This window comes from Brassica napus, chromosome C5 (assembly GCF_020379485.1).
Source record: "Brassica napus cultivar Da-Ae chromosome C5, Da-Ae, whole genome shotgun sequence".
NCBI classification, from domain to species: Eukaryota; Viridiplantae; Streptophyta; class Magnoliopsida; order Brassicales; family Brassicaceae; genus Brassica; species Brassica napus.
The window spans coordinates 50,641,564-50,661,227 of record NC_063448.1 but is presented as its reverse complement, the minus strand read 5'-3'; the positions used below and the strand labels follow the sequence as shown (position 1 = coordinate 50,661,227).

The window sequence follows — 19,664 nt, the reverse complement described above, 5'->3', positions numbered from 1 at the left end:
ACTAATAGCCCTATCTTCTCCCACCAACCACTAGTCAACGTCTTTGTAAAGAGGTTTTTTTTTATATTATATCAGAAAGACGCAAACATCAATTTGTTTCATTACAAACTTTTAAGTTAAATTTTGGGAAGAAACATGACAAACATAATCGTTTGTGTCTGATTTTTGTTTTTTGTTTTGTTCTAGCTTCTTCTTCTGAATCTGGAGTCAGAAGTCGCTGTGTACTCTGCCACAAGCTTTGAGAATGAAGATGACTTGTCTTCAAGCAATTTCGCCGGTGAATCATGTTCTTTGATAAGCCCTGCACTTAGGATACAGAGAAAACGTTAGTACAAGTCTTCATACAAAACAAAGAAGAGCGCAGTATAAGTGTATTATGATTTATATAAATTTTTAGGACCTTGGTCTAGGAGCAGAACCATGTCGCTGTCTATAACTGATGATATTCTGTGCGCAATTGTAATCACTGTACAATCCGAAAAGTGTTGCCTCAGGGTCTCCTGGATCAGATTATCAGTGGCAGTATCTACGGAAGCAGTGGCTTCATCAAGAACCAATACTTTGCTTCTCTTGAGCAAGACTCTTCCCAGGCACACCAGTTGTCTCTGACCAACACTCCAGTTCTGCCCATTCTCGCTAACTGATATATAAAGAAGAGATTCCTTTCATTAGATAATGTGCTTAAGAGATTCAATTCGACGACAGTAGTTTTGTTAATACTAACCAGGAGAATCTAGCTTTAGTTCTTTCTTCCTCACTTCATCCCCAAGTTGACACTTGTCAAGAGCCTAGAAAAGGTAAGAAAAAAGTGTGAGAAGCTTCCTTTTGCTATCAGCAAGAACACCAAAAGGAAAGAAGAGTCTCTACTCACCTCCCAGATTTGGTCATCAGTGTGTTCCTCAAGAGGGTCCAAGTTACTACGAACCGTGCCTTCAAACATAGTTGGATCTTGAGGTATAATACTTAGTCTGGAACGCAAATCATGCAACCCAATGGTCAAGATATTCACTCCATCGATTCTGATCTCTCCTGCCGTTGGTTCCACAATCCTGAAAAGCGTTTGAATCAAAGTGGATTTGCCACATCCCGTTCTTCCAACAATCCCCGTTTTCAAACCTCCTGGAAACGTGCACGTCAATCCACGCAACACCATAGGCAAATGCGCCCCATATCTCACCTGTAGATTACAAATAGTAATCTCTCCACAAGAAGGCCATGATTTTTCAGGCCGAGTTGATTCAATCACAAGAGGCGGTTCACTGGGGATGTCTATGTACTGAAGCATTCTCTCCACAGATATCATTTTGTTCTCAAGGTCGCAGAGCGTCCATATCAGCGTGGCTTGCAGACTATTCAGATTGAGTGCATACGTAACGGCTAATCCTGCAAAGCCTTTTAACAACCAGAACACAAAGAAAGACAGAGGAAGATTTAGTTGTGAATGGATACAAAGTAGGCATAGGTATATTTATTCGCAAACAAAGAACCGAACCAAAAAATGAGGCTCGATTCGGGTTTGGATCCTATCAATTATCCGAACTGATCCCATCTCTAGAACTAAAAACCAAAACCGAACCGGAACTGAGAACCAAATGGATACCCAATCATAATATATTTTTATCCAAAATATTTAAAATCATCCGAATTATCCAAGTTTTTATCTAAAAATCTAAAAAATAGGATAATCAATCCGAATAAATTCGAATTTTCTGACTTTTTCATCCAAATTAACCGAAAAAACGGAACCGAACTGGAACCGAATACTTCAGATATTAGCTGGTTCTCAACTTTGTTATCCGAACCAAAAATAGAAATAAGTAAATCGAACTGAATTTTCTAAATATCCGAATAGACTCTAAACCTCTAGAAACAAAGAACCAAAAGAATCAAACCGGAACCGAACCAAATGCCTAGGGCTAATACAAAGAAAAAACTGATAAGAGGGAGGTAACTTTACTTGGATTGATGACTCCTTCAGGGATAGAAACTAAGATAACAAGCGAAAGCGCAAACGCAGCAGTAGATAAGAGATCAAGGCGGAAGCAGAGCCACTCCATTGCGGAAATGGCGTGGAACCTTAGCCGAGAATAACAATCGTTGAGCCTCATGATGTCACTGCGGAATCTCGGTTCCTGATCAAAGCTCCTGATGGTTGTTATCCCTGAAAGAGTTTCTGAAAAATGCTGTACCAAAGGTGACCTGCTTATTCCAGATAGTCTTGCGAGTTCTCGAGCTGCAGATATGTAATATTGCTGCATACATATGTTTAATTAAATATCAAAGATCTACGTGATGAAGCTAAGGTTTGATCTAAGTTTGTGAGTGTTATGAAGAAGAATACCCGATACCAGGTGCATGCAGCGATGACAGGGATGAAGACAATAAGGACCTGCCAAGCAACCTGTCCCATCACTCCGATAATTCCCAAAATGTTGATAGCAGTAACAAGAAGATTCGAAAATTGACTTGGTAATCTCAAATCCACGGCACTTTGGTCTGTTGAAGCCTAAGAAGTGTGAAACCACAGTGATCAGAAAAGGAGTTTGTATCAGTAAGTAATAGATGATAGTTCTTACTCTGTTCAGTATTCTCCCGATTGGGGTTGCATCAAAGAAGGACATGGAGGCACGGAAAACGCGGAGATGCATCTGGTTAAAGAGTTCAGTAGCTATCTTGAAACCAGTCATCGCAGCCAGCATTGCTCTGACAAGTATGCACACGGAGCTCGCAGTGGCTAGAACTACATAGACTATAATCAACGTAGAGCCGCTCACAGGAGGTTTCACATCCTTAGAAACAGGAGTCACCCAGGCCATCCAGTAGTTGCTACCGATGTTCAGAATCTGAAAGAGAGACTGTACGACCAATATAACAGGCACAAGTGCTCCTCCGTAAGCCAGTGACATGTACTTTTGGTATACACTGAACCCAACTTCGCCTTTCTCCCTCTCTTCTTCTTGAACTAGCTGTCCTTTCGGAGTAGCCCCCAAATGTTCCTCTTGTTTGTTGTCTTCATCGTCGGACACTTTGTTTTCTCTGCTTGTAGTTGATTGTGATGTAGCAGATCCTTTCTCAAATGAATCAACTGCTGCTAAGGCATCAGTGTGTGCTCCTACAAGTTCCATAAAATCTGTTCCTGAGTCGAGAATCTCGTTGTACTTTCCTGCTTGCGTGATCGTCCCATCTTTCATTACCTACCAAAACGATTTATATCCAATATCATAAATATGTCATTTAATAATGTAAAGATGGTAAAAGCAAACAAGTCCCAAACCAGTATAAGATCAGCTTCAGGTAGGAATTCAAGTTGATGAGTAACGTATATGACTGTCTTGTTTCTCAGAATCCCCAGCAAGACTTCCTGTTACAGAGAAAGATATGCATGAGAGATGTGTAGTACAACATGGTAAGAGGTTATGATGATTAATACAACATGGTAAGAGGTTATGATCATGGTTCTAATTAAAGATTGGTTTAAATCAAATCGGTTTAAACTATAAAATTATTTTCTTAAAATCTGATTTATGCGATTCAAATCGGTTTAAACTATTCTAAATCGGATTAAATCTATCTAAATTAGTCTCAATTTGTTAAATTAAACAAAAATTTTAGTACAAACCTACAAATTTGTACAAATCAATCATTCGTTAAAGCCTAGGCCCGGCATATACCCCGACTAGTTGCTAGTTATGTACTAAGCGCCTAGTTACCACCTAAGTATTTGTTGAACATTGGTTATGATCAAGTCAAGATAACCAGAAAGAAAAGGAAACATTATTACCCTGAAGAGATGTGAACCAGTATGAGCATCTACTGCACTAAAAGGGTCATCAAACAGATAGATATCTGCATTCTGGTACAAAGCACGTGCAATCTGTATCCGCTGCTTCTGTCCACCACTTAGATTGATACCTCTTTCCCCAATCACCGTCTGATCACGGAACGGAAGCACCTCCAAGTCTTTATTCAAAGAACACGCTTCAAGCACCCTCTCGTACCATTCCCTCTGCATCGGCTTACCAAACAGAATGTTCTCTTCCACCTTCCCACTCTGGATCCAAGGCGACTGTGCAATGTACGCCTTACTCCCACAGACCTTGAGATCTCCAGATATTTTGGGGACTTCACCGAGTATGGACGAGAGCAAACTCGTTTTCCCTGAGCCAACGGTGCCACATATAGCAACGTTCATCCCACGAGGGATCTTGAAAGTTATGTCTCTCAGCATTGGGATGGGAGAAGACTCATCCCAAGAGAAAGCACCGTCACTGACTTCCACATCCATCTTTGAACTTCCACTAGAGAGTCTCTCCACAACGTCTTGCTGCAAATCATTAAGACAAAGAAAAGCTGCGATCCTGTCGAGGGACACCTTTGTCTGAACAATCATCGATATCGTGTCGGGGAGTTTGTAGATTGGAGTTTGTAGAATGCGGAAAGTTGCGAGAGCTGCTAGTATCTTTCCCGATTCAAGAGGGATCTTGAGAAGCATACAAGCGCCAAAAGCTGTTGCTGACACCAAAGAAGGTGCAGCCCAGAGAACAGAGCTGATACCCGCAGAGTTATACACGAACTTCTTAAGCCAGGTTGCTTCGATGCGTCTAAGGTCGAGAATCTTGGAAAGAAACTTCATCTCCCATCCTTGAAGTTTAAGTATCCTCATGTTCAGCAACACCTCTGATGTTTTCTTCATCCTCTCGTCTTTAGACTCCATTAAGTTTCCTTGAAACTTCTCTTCCAGCTTGGCTAAAGGAATGTTCCCAAGCATTACTAAAAACGTTGCAGCGAAAGCTACGATTGATCCTAGCCCAAGGCTTCTGTACAAGATCAGTAAAGCTAAGTTGATTTGTAAAACAAGTATCCATGGATCATGCATGTACCAACTAAAAGCACTGATCCTCTCTGCATCAACCGTCATGAGGTTTATGATCTCGCCGCTGGTGTGTCCTTGATTCGAGTGACAAGGAAGTGTCAAGCCCTTTTCGTAGATCATCGAAACCAGGACCGATCTCATTCCGATCCCGCCCTTCTGCAGCCTGAAGTACCAGTTCCTCCGCGCTTGGCACTCCACAAGCTTAGCTACAAAGAAGGTTGTGACTAAAACAAACCCTTCGTTTGAGTATTGCCTCTTACCGTTCAGGTACTGGACGAAAGTTTCCATGAGGTACGGCGCGACGTAGCAAGAGATCGTGTAGACGAAAGCAAAGAGAGTCGAGAAGATAATATCTCGCCGCGCTGAAAAGAAGAGCGCCTTGATGAGCTTGAACGTGGTGATGCTTCTTCTTTCGCCATCGTCCCAATCAAGCTTACTCCTGAATATCGAAAACAGTTTCTCAGCTCTGTCACTGCCGTCTACTTGAGGAACATCCTCGCTGTCTATGATTTTCTCGTTTCCCAAGGCGATCAGAGACCCCATCCAGGAGAAACTCATGTGGCTTAGAAACCCAGCGTTAGAGAAAGGTGTAACAACCTCCTCATCAACCTCTTCGGCTCCTCCATTCAAGAGGGGCTCTTCGAGTAGGTTGATCCTTTCACCTTCTCCTTGCTTCTTCTGCAAACATGAATAGCAGAGAAACAGCCCCACTGTAACTGCCACTGCATGATATATTAAGAGGTGAAGAGACTCCAGTTCTTGCTTCTTGTATAGGACAATGTCTACCCAAAGACTGCAGCAAGAAACCATGAAATAGATAACCCACCAGACTCTAAGCAGAAAAGGAACCTTTTGACCATTTCTATACAGGTAGAAAGAGATGGCACCCCAAGAAAGGGCTGCAAACAGAAGATCTACAAGATTCATCAGTTTGCTGCGGTCCCAACCATTTGCATGCAGGTGGAAGCAACTTGACAGCAACAACACAGAACTCAAGGCAGAGAAAGCGACACAACATACAAGGACCAGTTTATTATACGTTAAAGACTTTTTCTTAAACCTCTCATGCGTGACACCATCGTTACTTTCACAAGCCACCCCTTTTTGGTAAACCCAGGATCCAAACATACCCAACAACAAAAGCAAATAAGAGAAAATGGAGAACATTGGAAAGTAGATGGATTCAAGGAGGAGAAAGTCGACAGTATTGTCCATCGTGTAACTCTGTTTCATTAGGGAACAGAGACGAGAAAATGTTTAAGTCTCACACGATGAACAACATACATATAGACAACTGCGTCAATAAAAATATTATGACGAAGACAAATTCATTACAGTCAATATTAAATTATAATTCTTGACGCCGCAAGAGGCAAGCCCTTTTTAAAATGCTTAAACTCTCCTTCCCAGAAACTCTTGTGTATTTTCCATGAACAAAAGCACACAACTTCTTAAACTACTCAGAAAAAAAAAACAAGAAGACCAAGACCTCTGTTTCCATGGATATATATATAGCGATTCCTACCTAAAACCCACTATAAAGCAGGAGGACATGTCGCTATAGTTGCGTACCACATACGCTAAAACAAGTGACAACAGAAAATAAATGACACTTACAGAGTAATATCTACGTTCATATTGATTGTAGCAAGCATTCCTAGTTCTTGAGTGGTCTTGTCATCATCTCCTAAACAACGGTAGCAAGCAAGATACTCAAAAGAGGCTGATAATTAAATGATAAACTTTCAGTTTATTCCCAACAAACATACATACTAAACATAGTCTCTGCTAATCAGAAACGAACCACAGGAAACTCAAACTACACATCGTTTAAGAGTTTCCGAGTTTAGTTTCAAAACCCATCTTAAATCAGACAAATATCTAACAAAGACGAATGATCTGATTATGGAAACCAGCTTCAATAACAGGAGAAGCAATAAAACAACAAAAGACAAAAGACTTTAAATAACATAATCCGACCACTCGGATATATGCGATGTTTGGTCCATAGTCAGACCAGGATCCTTGTCATGCTTCTTCGGATTATCTTTCCCACCAAGCAACCTCGCCGGATTCCCCACAGCCGTCGTCCTCGGCGGCACGTCCTTCAAAACCACCGAGCCAGCACCGATCTTCGCCCCTTCACCAATCGTGATGTTCCCCAAGATACACGTCCCAGCTCCGATCAACACCCCATCGCCGATCTTCGGATGCCTATCCCCACACTGCTTCCCCGTCCCTCCGAGCGTCACGTTGTGAAGAATCGAAACATTGTTCCCCACCACCGCCGTCTCCCCGATCACAATCGCCGTCGCGTGGTCGAGCAGAATCCCCGTCCCGATCTTGGCCCCGGGGTGGAAATCGACGGCGAAGGCTTCGGAGACTCTGTTCTGAATCAACAAAGCAAGAACCTTTCGGTTTTGGGTCCAAAGCTCGTGGGCTATTCGATGGGCCTGGCAGGCTAAAAAGCCTTTGAAGTGGAGGAAGCAGTGGACGTAGCTGATGCACGCGGGATCTCTCTCTTTAACAGCTAAGAGGTCTTGCTTAACGGACTCGACGATCTCAGGGTGCTGTTCGAGGACGCCGTTGAAGAGATCGAAGAGCGTGTTGCTCGGGAGGTTCAGGTTGCTGAGCTTGACGGAGAGCGTGTTGGCTAAGGCGGCTTCGAGAGATCGTTGCGAGACGATCGAGGCCTGGTAGTAGCCGGAGACGATTGGCTCTCTCTCGATGTCGGATCTGGCCTCTTGTCGGATCTTGGCCCATACGTCGTCGTTTGGGAGGTCTTCGACGAGAGGACGGGTGTGGATGGTTTTCGTCTGGGTTGTTGGATGATAACCGGAGGGGCGGTAGTAATTGGAGTAACGGAAACCGGATTCGTCGTCGTGGGACCGGTTCGAGTCGCGTGAGATCTGTGGTTTACCGGTTCGGCACGTGTCGATGCACGCGGCCATTGGAGGAGGAGATTGTTGGTTGTGTTTGTTGGTTGAAGAGGAGGATTTGGATTTGGATTTGGATTTGGAGGAGATGAAGGAAGGGAGGAAAGAGGAGGGAGAGTAGAGGACGTGGTTGTGTGGAGAAGATGAACGGAGCATATATAGGGAGGATGTGAAGTGGCGGCGACTTGTGACCGGGAACATTGGAAATTTTCTCGGCTACACAAAAGAAAAAAAATTGAGTTTTTTTTTTTTTTTGTTTAATATCTAAACACGAAAACGGGAGGATGTCAGCAATTTATATTTTTGGAGTTTCTCTCTATCTCCCTCGTCTCCACTACAAAAGGAAAACTAAAACCAGTGGTAGTTAAGCTATTTTTACTGTTCACTGGGACTGGGGACTGGGGACTGGGGACTGCCACTGGGGTGGCATTCTTACTTTTCTTGTTCCAAATTTCAAGTGGTAACAGGATATTAAAAAAAAAATTGAGCAAAACAGGATGCAGATTTGGTAATAAGTTATTGCTACAGAGCTATATATCACCTCAAAGTAATGATAATCTTTTTTTATTAAAAAACACTAGATTTTTGTAAAAAAAGACAACTGCAAGTGATAAATGTTTTCCCTTCCAGACGATAATTTTCATATATTTGGCAGAATCTTAGATTTTTTATTTCAAAATACATTTGTAGTATATATCCAATTCCAGTTACTGTTTTTGTGTGTTTGTGTGGTTATTATTGGAAAGGTAAAATATTATTTTAATTTTGAAAGTTTGTGTGATTTTTTTTTTCATTTTTTCCAGTGCAATTCAAAACTCAAGACTAATAACATATTCCCTCTCATATTTTTAAGTAATTTTAATTTTATCAAAAACTGTGTAATTAATCAAATTTAATAGTTCTATTTTGTAACTGATTGAATATTTTTTAATTTATAATTTTAATAATATTTTTTAGATAAAAAATAATTTTTTTAATAAACATGTTTTCTCTAGATCATTTTATATTTAGAAACGGAACGAATATTCCATACCACATGTTTTCCATCGGTTTTGTGGCCAAGATTTTTTATGTGTAATATGTATTTAATCACATGCTCTTTTCTGTGACACCTACTTCTGTTTATCATCAACCTCTTTTTTTTTTTTTTTGAAAACTATCATCAACCTCTTTTGTTTTTATCTTATTTTATTATAATTTATATAGCAACTTTCAAAAAATAATATGTTTATCATCAACCTCTTTTGTTTTTATCTTATTTTATTATAATTTATATAGCAACTTCAAAAAATAATATTTCAATGAAAAAATATTTGTTTATTTGACTCTAATCCGTAAACGTGAATGAACACTCATAAAAGTACACTGATCTGATGCATATTATCATAATACTTAATTTAATTTAAAAAACTGGAAACTAAATTAAATATGTTTGATATAAGTAAATCTAAATAGAGAAACCCCTACTTTTTAGACGTGTGTATAAAACTATAAATAAAAAGATGAAAGATGGAGACGGGAAGTGACGTATGCAGTGACAAATGACTTCGTTTGTCCATATATCCGTGAAGCCATCGTTTCCTTGAAGGCTACCATTTTCAGGTCACGTCAGCTGAACCATACTCTCATTCATTTCTCTCTCTAATCAAATGAGATTATATTATTAGCAAATTTACTTAATATTATCCTACTTGACTTCTAAATGACATGCAACTTATACGTTATTTTGGCAACTTTATATGATTAACAATAAGCTACTAGCTAGATTATATCCAAGTGATAGGATGTGAAAATACAACTTCTTCTTAGTTTAGTAATTGCAATCGCAAACAACTGTTCCAAATGGTGATCAAAGGAATGGGTGGGAATAGCTAATTCCTTAACATTCCTTATAATTTTCACCATTTACAAGGAATATTTATTACTTATGATTCCTTAACATTCCTTAATATTTAAATTTAAAGAATAAAAAACTACAATTATTCCTTGACAAAGTAGAAGAAAAATAAATTTTCCTTTTATTTTATTTTATTTTATTTTTTTTTTCCTATTTTTTTTTATTTTTTTTATGGTTACCAGTTAGACGTTTTTAAGTAAACGCAAAGCTATTAAAGGGAACATCACTGAGGACCCCTCCAGTAGATGTGTGACAATTATGAGTCTCAGAATACTTTGCTAAAACCAAAAGAAAAAATATGAAACTTTTATGTGTGTTTTCTTTGTATTGGGAGTATATGTTGTTTCCTTTCAATTTCAGCCATTGAAAAGATTGTCTCTTCGAGTGTTGAAAACTCAAGACACTGTTTTGTTTGATGCTTCTAAAATAGCCGTTGGTTTTCGATTGGGATTGGTTCTTCTCGGACGATAAAGACTTTTAACAGAACCAAACCAATTATAAGTCGAGGGATCGATACTAACTCGTATAACGGACTACTAGATCGAAATGTTAATTCTTTGGGTATATCATAAATAGATGATAATATGATAGATTGATAGTTCATATTGGTGTGTTATCTATCATTCACATGTATTCAATACCATTTGAGCATTTTGGTATGCTAGCGAATAGCAAAAACAAAACAATGGAGATACCAAATAAAGTGTGGTCAAAATAAACCAAACTATTAACCATATTTTTGATGCAAATATGATTTGACTAGTTAGCAAATGTCCTTCAAACAAACCCAAAATGGCACTACTCTTGAGTATTATTAGCATGTATCTAGCAAAATATAAAATTATTGAAGCAGGTATTGTGTATGAATTCAAAAGTAACAATATTCTGTTGTTCAAAAAAAAAAGTAACAATATTCTTTTACTCGAATATTTTTAAAACAAAAAGAATTAAAAATATCAAGTAAAATAAAAATGGACGGTCCATGTTGGTATATCGTGGGAATATGCCTTGGCGACTATTATAAAAACATGCCCATCATTGTCATCTCCTCCACTTAAATTAATTTTCAATTTTGTCGACCATTATTTTTCTTTTGGTCAAGAGATGATCCTACAATGAAGTAATACTCCCCTCACTAAAGCAAAAAAGTCATTTAATATTATGATTAAAATATATAATCATATAGCTGTACGTATGATATTTTGCAATAACCTCCAAGTTAAATATACAGGTTAGTTGAATATCTATGCATAATGCCAAATTAGCAAGTCATTGTAAACTCCATTAAGTTTGTGGATAAACTTTCAGATTAAGTATAACAACGAAGTTGCTTTCAAGATTCCAACTTCCTTGTTTTTTCTAAAAACTAAACTTGTATATATTTTTCTCATTTATCTTATACAATAAAACAGACTTGCCTCTCTCCTCATTAAGCCACATCAGCATCAAGCATAGGGCAATTGTTTACACGTGGCATGCCCAAACTTAAGCTTACTATCCTCTATCGTCTTCTGGGTTTCTGGCCAACTCTTCCTCTACCCACCTCCTAGAAGCTTCTCCGGTAACGCTTAAGATCCAGATTTATGGCTTCGTTACTCTCAATTCCAATTCAATATCATTCTCAGTTTTAAGTCTCCCTTCCAATTCTTTTTTTTTTTAAGACGGTTCTATATCGTAATCAGATTACGGAGAGGCTTCGGACTCTGATCAGGTGCTACTCGAATCCCAATCCAGTAGAAGTTTTCTTCGACCTGTAATTTTTTTTCCTTTCGTCTCCATATCTTTCTCTTCTTTGAGATGAAAGAAACTGTGTTTATAGGCTATCTGATTTTAAAGGCAGAGAGGAATGACGCAGAAGATGAGCCTCATGCTAAATGGGGATTTTTCTTCGGCGGCTGTTAAGGTATAACACTAACATGGTTCCTCTTTGAAAGGTAATAAATCCTCAATAATAGATCATACGAAGTGTTTTTTTCTAATTATTATTAGGAGACTCAAGTTGAAGGTGAATATCAAAAGTGACAAGAAGCTAGATGGTCAGCATCGTGGAAGTTGGTTCCAGAGGCATGCCGAACAAAGAGGGATCAATAAGGTAATCAATATCCAAATACATTTTTTACAGAGAACTCCTCTTTACTTAGTGGAGTTTCGTTTACCTTAATACTATTAGTCGTTATGCTCTTATCAGGGTTATGAAGCTATGGCATTTCCTGAGTTTGCACGGAGCCATTTTCCTAAGAATACGAATCCTAAAATGGTTAATAGGAACAGAAGAATGCTGGGTATTTTCATTCCTTTTAAAATCTATAATGGTTTTGATCACGACTATGGTGGCATGTATATGGTTTTAAATTAGAGTACCTTCCTTTTTTTCTAATTTGGTTCCTAAATCTAAGAAAAATATATTGGTATGAGCAAGATCGAGAAGATATATAATGGGCGTACGTTCTTGTGCAGCTTAAAATAGAAATTGACAATGTAACTGATTAAACATATAAATGTGGTCGAAATCACTGAGCCATATAAGAAGCTTATGGAATTTTTTAATCTTATTCAACTTTCTATGTGCTAATAATCTTACCGTGTAAACTTCCCCATGTGGTGTTGGGCTGGCCAGGTTTTGGGGATCAAAACAAAGCTCTATATCGTTCTTGAGCTTGTCAGTGGAGATGAAGTATTTGACAAATTCGTAAGAAACCATTCCATATCATAGTAGTGGTGGTGACTCTGACGAGTTGATTAGGGCTGAAGATAATGTCAAAGAGAGAAAACTTGGAGAGAAGGAGTCGAGATCTTGTCGTTTCCTATGTTCAAGGTTTCGCTGAAGAGATAATACTACCAAAGACGATGCGGGTTCAAGCTCGAAAGCTATGGCTGTTTATAATAGAATGCCTTGGATGTGTGCTCAAAGAGATAATAACAATGTTCAAGAAAAGACTACACAAAACCTGCTTGAGTTGATCAGACCAGTGAGGTTTTATGCAACTGTTGATTCGGTTCTAAGAGTTTCTGGAGAGATCAACTTGCCAAAAGAGGGTTCCAAGGTCTCCATGAAACCGAAAGGGAAGATTTTTGGTAGGTATCTTGATCTGTTTCCTAATTTAGATCACCGGCATAAAGGAGGAGTTAGGCTGGAATCTCTGGAAAGCTCAAAGGATACCCAAGAAGGGAAGAATGAATCATCCGCGGAGACTGATACCTTGGAAATGGATAAACTTCAAATGATGTGTCTTTCTGGTATAGTGAAAACTTTCAAGGTCTTATCCTTAGCTGCTTGCTCAGTTTATTCTCATACTTTTCTGAACGTCATTCTTCTTAAAGTTATTCAAAGCAAATAAAAGTGCTTTGTAGTGATGAGATCTTAAAGATGTAATGTCATGTTTTTTCAATTTCAGTTTGGTGTCAAATTGATTTATTGTTTGTAATGTGTTGTGTAGATGACAATTCAAGATGTGAGAGAGAAGTGAATATATTGGGATCTTTCTCTGGTCATGACAACTTTCCTCATTTCCTTGATGCATATGGGATCATGATAATGTCTATACAGTGATGGAGTAAACTCTCTTTTAGCTCAGACATTATTCCAGATACAGCTTGGGAGAATCTTAACAAGTGGTTTGTTGTTTTACGTTATGTGAAGGAGGGGAGATTTTGGATTGAATACTCTCAGGTAGATGGACCGTCAATTTCAGTAGTATGATTGTTGTTTTTTTATTTTTTGGTTTTGATCACTTTATAATGGACTTGGTTGTGTTTTATGTGCGGAGGTGGGAAGTACACGAAGGAGGACGCAAAGACTGTTATGATACAAATATTGAATGTGGTTGCATTTTGTCATCTCCAAGGTGTTGTACACCGAGATCTCAAACCCGAGGTGGTACAAAGCTCTTTAATTCAACTTATACATTTGATATTTCATCGCTATCTTTTTGAAGTTTACTTAAAACGGTTTGGAACAGAATTCTCTTTGTACCTTTAAAGAAGACACCTGCCAGTTGAAGGCAATCTATTTTGGTTTCTCAGATTACTGTGACCAGGTAAGAAGTTCTCAAATTTATATTATATTTCATCTGATTCAGAAGATGAAATATTTGTATATTCACTATTACTCGGCTCCTCTAACAGTCTTGCAGGCAAGTTACACAACATAAACAACATAAATAACCCAAATCTAATGTTTTAACACAGCTCTTTATCCACTATCTCGCTCTCTCCGCCTAGGCTGGCAGATGCAGAGAGCAGTACCAAGGATAGGTTACTACTTCCGGTAGACAGATCTGATAAAGTGACCTGCACAAAGCTACAATCATTCATAGAAGAACTCAAGCGGCCTATCTACTTCACCACTCCTATGGTGATTGTGGTCATACACCAAGTTAACCTTTGAGAACATCTCAATGGTGATGGTGGATCATCTTGGAGACCTCGCTGTCACTAGCTCCTCCCTCGCCTCCTCCTTCTGCCACCTCATTGGCTTCAGTTTTATTGTAAAAGATTTTTATCATATTTTATATTTCCTTTTGTGTAAGTTGATACTTGGTACATGTATATATGTTACTTATACAACCTTGGAAACTGCACCTTCTCTTCGCTTGATTGTTTTTTTATCACCTGATTGTTAATTCTTTTAAAAATGTTTACACGCTTTTCTTCTACATGCAATCTTTGATTGTCATTTTAAATAGTTAAATGAACTCCTTACAACATTTGGTTTCAGTAAGGTTAACGTTCTATATCAAACCTTCATCGAAATGGGTAAGAGTGTTTAACAGAGGTTACGTAATTATATATATGATAATCCTTCAACGATCCCTTAATGGGAAAAAGTGGTGGAAGAGCAATAATAAACTCAGCTACCCACCTAACGTAAAACATCCAACTCAATTCCAGTTTCCAGTTACTTAAATAAGATATTTACACCATTTTTAATGACATTTTATGCTATGCAGGCATACATTTATGTATGGTTTGCAACCATGTCCAAAACGTTATGGTGGATTCTTTGGCTCACACACTTTCTTGCGGACAACTCCTATCTACATTAATTCAAACCATATATTAAGGTTTATGTCATACATATTCTTAAGAAATTCGTCATCTGGTTCACAGGTGTTAATATACAATAGTTCAAGTTGTGAGTATCGAGTACTCAATTTAAGAATTCATAACAACAACCTTTCCAGCTAGGGGTTTCAAATCAGTCATTGATTTTTTTTTTGAATAAATAACTGAAATTTAAATTATACAATATAGAAAATTATTATCATAACATTTAATGTCAAAAAATCAGAAAGGTTGAGAAGAAAGACTCATCAAGTGGTAATTGACACACCAGATGATATACATTTCAATATACAATGAAAAAGCTTAACCCAAACAATAAAACAATCATGGAGTATAACAAATTTAATCAAATAAATATACATCAAAAACTAGACTAAATAAAATATTAAAGAAGAATAATGTACATTATTAGGTATTCTTTAGAAAAGAAAATCAACAACATAAAATTATTTACTCATAGCAATGAAAAACATATAATGGCTAGAAAACCAAAAATAAATAGATATAAATATAATGTGACACTGAACTTATCACTGATACTAAAATAATCATGTCAAAAACATATAAAAACAAATGAACTGAGAGATACAAAATTGAAAATAATAGAATGACGAATAACGTGTCAATATACTCATTAAACTATATAAAAATAAAAATACTCATTGTGACTGTAAAACTATGGAAGTACACATCTATTGACCTAAAATAAACATATAATTAGCCCATTATAGTAAATTTACAATTCAAAATCAGCAACAAAACAATACGAAGACTAACGTTGGAAATTTAGAAACAAAATTACTTCTGAAGATATAATACATTAATTGCATATGAGAATTCTCCTAAAACAAATTACTAATTTACTATTTAGTAGAAACAACTATATATGCCAATGAACAACGAAAAGAAAGAATACCCACAACTAGAAAACACAATAACATAATCTATGTTTACTAGAAACCCGTATCGACCATCAGATGTAACATCTCCCAACAACATCCATCAAATGTAACTCCCAACAATATCACATGAAACAGCTAAAAGAACAAACACACACGATGTAAGAGTTTATCTAGAGATACCGGTGATTCCATGATTACAAACAATTTTGAACTCATTAGAAAATAAAACATATGAACCCGGCGCGTAGCGCCGGAATACCACTAGTATTTCATATAAAGATTCCATTAAAATACACGAAGAAACGTATTGTGCTTTTTTTCTTTTGGATCTAGGCAAACGTATTTGGAGGCTCTAAAGTATCCATACTTAGCTACTTGAAGGAGAATTTGAATAAAAAGGTTCATGGTTGGCAAACAAAGTTCCTTTCTCCAGCCGGTAAAGAAGTCCTCCTTAAAGCAGTTGCGATGGCTCTCCCTACATACACTATGGCTTGTTTCCTGCTTCCTAAATCAATATGCCAGCAGATAATGTCCATTCTATCGGACTTCTGGTGGAGGAATAGTCATGAATCGAGAGGTATGCATTGGAAAAGTTGGGAGAGTCTATGTAAACCAAAGAGTGGTAGCGGTTTGGAATTTAAAGACTTGGAGGCTTTTAAAATAGCCCTTCTCGGGAAGCAGTTATGGAGGTTGTTAACCAACAAGAACTCTCTAGTGTCAAGAATCTTTAGAAGTAGATACTTCAAAAATTCTGATCCCCTGAGCGCCCCACTCGGTTCTAGACCCTCTTATGCTTGGAAGAGTATACACGCAGCACAAGGTCTGGTTAAACAAGGAGCAAGAATGATGATAGATAACGGGAGAGATACCAAGGTTTGGCAGGACAGGTGGCTTGGGAGCAAACCAGCCTCACCGGCCCTATCTATGCGTATGTGTAGTGAAGGTGATAGACTGCGAGTCTCGGAGGAACTAATGGTAAGCAACCTAAGGTGTAATAGTGGTCGAGATTGGAATCATGTCCTGTTGGATAAGATGTTTGCACCAGAGACTCGCGAACAGATCAAGAAAATTCACCCAGCAGGAAGAAGTGGCACCGATACTTATTCTTGGGAGTATACCAAGTCAGGTCACTACACGGTGAAATCAGCTTATTGGGTTCAGGTTAATGTGTTGGATGCCAAGGAGAAGGACTCTATAGTGCTACAACCCAGTTTGGATGGCATTTACCAACAAGTATGGAGTATCGAAACAAGCCCCAAAATTCGTCATTTCCTGTGGAGGTGTCTCAGTAACGCGTTACCAGTTGCTGATAATATGGTACATCGCCATATAACGAAAGACAAGAGATGTAGTAGGTGTGGAGAGGAAGCGGAAACAATGAACCACCTACTCTTTTTGTGTTCGTATGCACGTCTAGTTTGGGCTATGGCAAATGTACACATCCCACCAGCAGGAAGATGGTCTGACTCCTTCTTCTCTAACCTTTATTGGGTCTTAAATCTGAAAAAAGAGTACCCAAAGGAGGAGATAGAGGAGGAGATAGAGGAGGACCTCATCCCCTGGCTGCTATGGAGATTGTGGAAAAACCGGATTGAGTACCTTTTTAGGAGTCGAGAGTATACAGCGCCTGCTACTGTGGTGAAAGCACGTGAGCACGCGACAGCATGGAGGAGCAGAGAAGAGGTTAAACCAGTGGAAGCCAAAACGCCCACTTTAGAAGCACCAACCAAGAGATGGACTCCACCTCAGGCTACAAGGCTCAAGTGTAATACTGACTGCTCATGGAAGCAAGAGACTGGGGAGGGAGGAGTTGGTTGGGTACTGAGAGATAGTATGGGGAATCTGATGTGGGTGGGGGCTAAGAGAATCACTGGAATGGGGTCTGAACTAGAAGTAGAGGCGGAAGCTCTGCGTTGGGCCGCTCAGGTTCTGACTGGATTTGGCTATCGGAATGTCACCTTTGAAACTGATTCTCAGGTTCTTTCGAAGATGTTGAGTGGAGAGGAAGCAACCTGGCCGAGAGTGAGACCGTTCATTCAAGGGATAGGTGCATCCGTTGCAGGAATGAATGAGGCGAAGGTGGTTTACTACCCAAGAAGTGGTAACAAAGTTGTAGACAGAATAGCGAAGGAGACTGCTACGTTTATGTCCTTTGTCCCTAAGCTGTATTCTATTGTGCCTAGTTGGTTGTTTGCTTGTATGGAGGTTGATAAGTCAGTTGTAGAACATTGAATTGGCTAATGAGAAGTAGTTGTTGAGTAAAAAAAAAAAAAAATTATAACAGTGGCGGCAAAACAATTAGTAGACACACACAAAAGATTTCTTTGAACTTGCTTAATTGCGGATTTGTTCATCAACTAATAACAAGGAAGATTAAAAGATTCCAACTTTTCTAGGACCAAAGAATATTCATTACAGAAGCTCAGAAAAGATAATACATGGTTTACCAATTCTAAGCAGTTTTGTTGATATGAAACAGCCTGTTCATGCAATGCAAATGCCCACGGTACCTGAGGAAGAAAACTTTGGTTAGGAACAAGTTAAATTCTAATCTGATGAAGATTTTTGCATTCAGTTCACTAACTAGCCACATTAGTGTGAGCTTTATTCAGAACAGAAAGAGGAAAGAGCTATTTTGTTTGTTTACCATTGTAGTTAAGGTTGATCTTCAGAGCTTCACTTCCACATCAACACCAGCGGGAAGATCCAGTTGCATCAAGGAGTCGATTGTTTGAGCAGTAGGGTAGAGAATATCAATCATCCGCTGGTGAGTCCGGATCTCAAAGTGGAACCTTGCATCCTTGTGAACGTGGGGAGACTTGAGAACACAGTAGATACGCTTCTTGGTAGGCAATGGAACAGGACCCATCGTCTTGGCATTGGTGTTCCTCGCAGCGTCGAGTATCTGCTTGCATGAGTCCTCAATAAGAGGCACCCAGTAAGATCTAAGCTTGATCCTAATCTTTTGCTTTGGCGCCATCTGCGTACAGTAAAACAAATCAACTTAACCAAATAAAAACAACGAATCTCCACAAAACCTCCAAACAAAACATAATGTAATGGCATTTCTTAATGCACAGAAGACAGCTCCAAGTAATGTAAACAAAAAAAAAAGACACCAACTTTGACAAATCTGCTTATCGAAACAGTCTAGTAGTGAGCTGGAACATACCTTATCTGCGTCTACACTTATGGAGGGAGAGCTTGGAACCTGAATGACACACAGATACAAAAAGGAATCAACTTTACCAGAGCAAAACAAAGCACAAAAAGGAAGCAGCTTTATCTAGCAGATACATTAGAAAACGGATATGGTACGCTAATGATACTACAAAACATGTGTTTCCGCATTGTCTTTGCAAGCGAATCGAATAAAGGCACAGAATGTACCTCGGAGAATTCCTCAGAGGTGGGTTCATCGAGAGTTTCTGGAGTTAGGGTTTCGGGAGCTGCGAAGACCTTCTTCGTAAACGAGATGGAGGGTTTGTTAAGGACGCAAGAGCCAATGTCGCCATGAGTAGAAGAAGATGGAAGCAGTGAAAGCAGAGAGACTTTCTGTCTGGACGAAGAAGAAGAGGTAGGGTTGACGAAAGAGGGTAACATGAACGAAGTTACGGAAGAAACCGCCATTGAATTTTCCGGACCAAGAATCGATTTATCTTCTTCTTCTTCCTCCTCTTAACGCTGCAAGGATGTGGTTTTCCTCTTCCTCAGCTTCGTTTTCGAGGGTTATCCAATTATCCAAAACCTTTCCTGTCATTTTTTAATTGATGAGATGAATATTTGTCGGAAGCCCATTTAATAAAACAAAGAGGCCCAGTCTTATAAATACCCATTTGGCCCAATATTACAATTCAGATCCAGTTAATGTTTTCCCCTTTACCAATGTTCGAACGAGAGAGGGTAGCCCTGCGACTTCGGTTTTCCGGAACCGAACCGTCGGTTTTCGGTTAACCGAAACTTTTAAAACCTATTCCGAAATTAATCGACTT

At 38.7% G+C, this 19,664-nt stretch overlaps 3 protein-coding genes across 3 annotated transcripts; all 3 read right to left on the bottom strand.

Moving 5' to 3' along the window:
• Window positions 1-42: 42 nt before the first annotated feature.
• On the bottom strand, window positions 43-6,417 carry LOC106372557 (ABC transporter C family member 7). The gene is made up of 9 exons (XM_013812801.3): window positions 3,782-6,417; window positions 3,275-3,361; window positions 2,577-3,194; window positions 2,342-2,506; window positions 1,958-2,252; window positions 872-1,392; window positions 725-788; window positions 401-640; window positions 43-301 (listed from the first exon to the last, which is right to left on the bottom strand). The coding sequence occupies exons 1-9, from the start codon at window positions 6,104-6,106 to the stop codon at window positions 183-185; spliced, it is 4,434 nt and encodes a 1,477-aa protein (XP_013668255.1). The 5' UTR covers window positions 6,107-6,417; the 3' UTR covers window positions 43-182.
• A 186-nt stretch (window positions 6,418-6,603) lies between these two features.
• LOC106372558 (serine acetyltransferase 3, mitochondrial-like) lies at window positions 6,604-8,311 on the bottom strand. Its single transcript, XM_013812802.3, has one exon. It carries the CDS (start codon window positions 8,008-8,010, stop codon window positions 6,835-6,837), a length of 1,176 nt encoding a protein of 391 aa, XP_013668256.1. The 5' UTR covers window positions 8,011-8,311; the 3' UTR covers window positions 6,604-6,834.
• Window positions 8,312-17,974: 9,663 nt separating this feature from the next.
• LOC106372556 (30S ribosomal protein S10, chloroplastic) lies at window positions 17,975-19,432 on the bottom strand. Its single transcript, XM_013812800.3, has 4 exons — window positions 19,063-19,432; window positions 18,845-18,883; window positions 18,320-18,652; window positions 17,975-18,182 (listed from the first exon to the last, which is right to left on the bottom strand). Exons 1-3 carry the CDS (start codon window positions 19,300-19,302, stop codon window positions 18,341-18,343), a joined length of 591 nt encoding a protein of 196 aa, XP_013668254.1. The 5' UTR covers window positions 19,303-19,432; the 3' UTR covers window positions 17,975-18,182; window positions 18,320-18,340.
• Window positions 19,433-19,664: the final 232 nt, after the last annotated feature.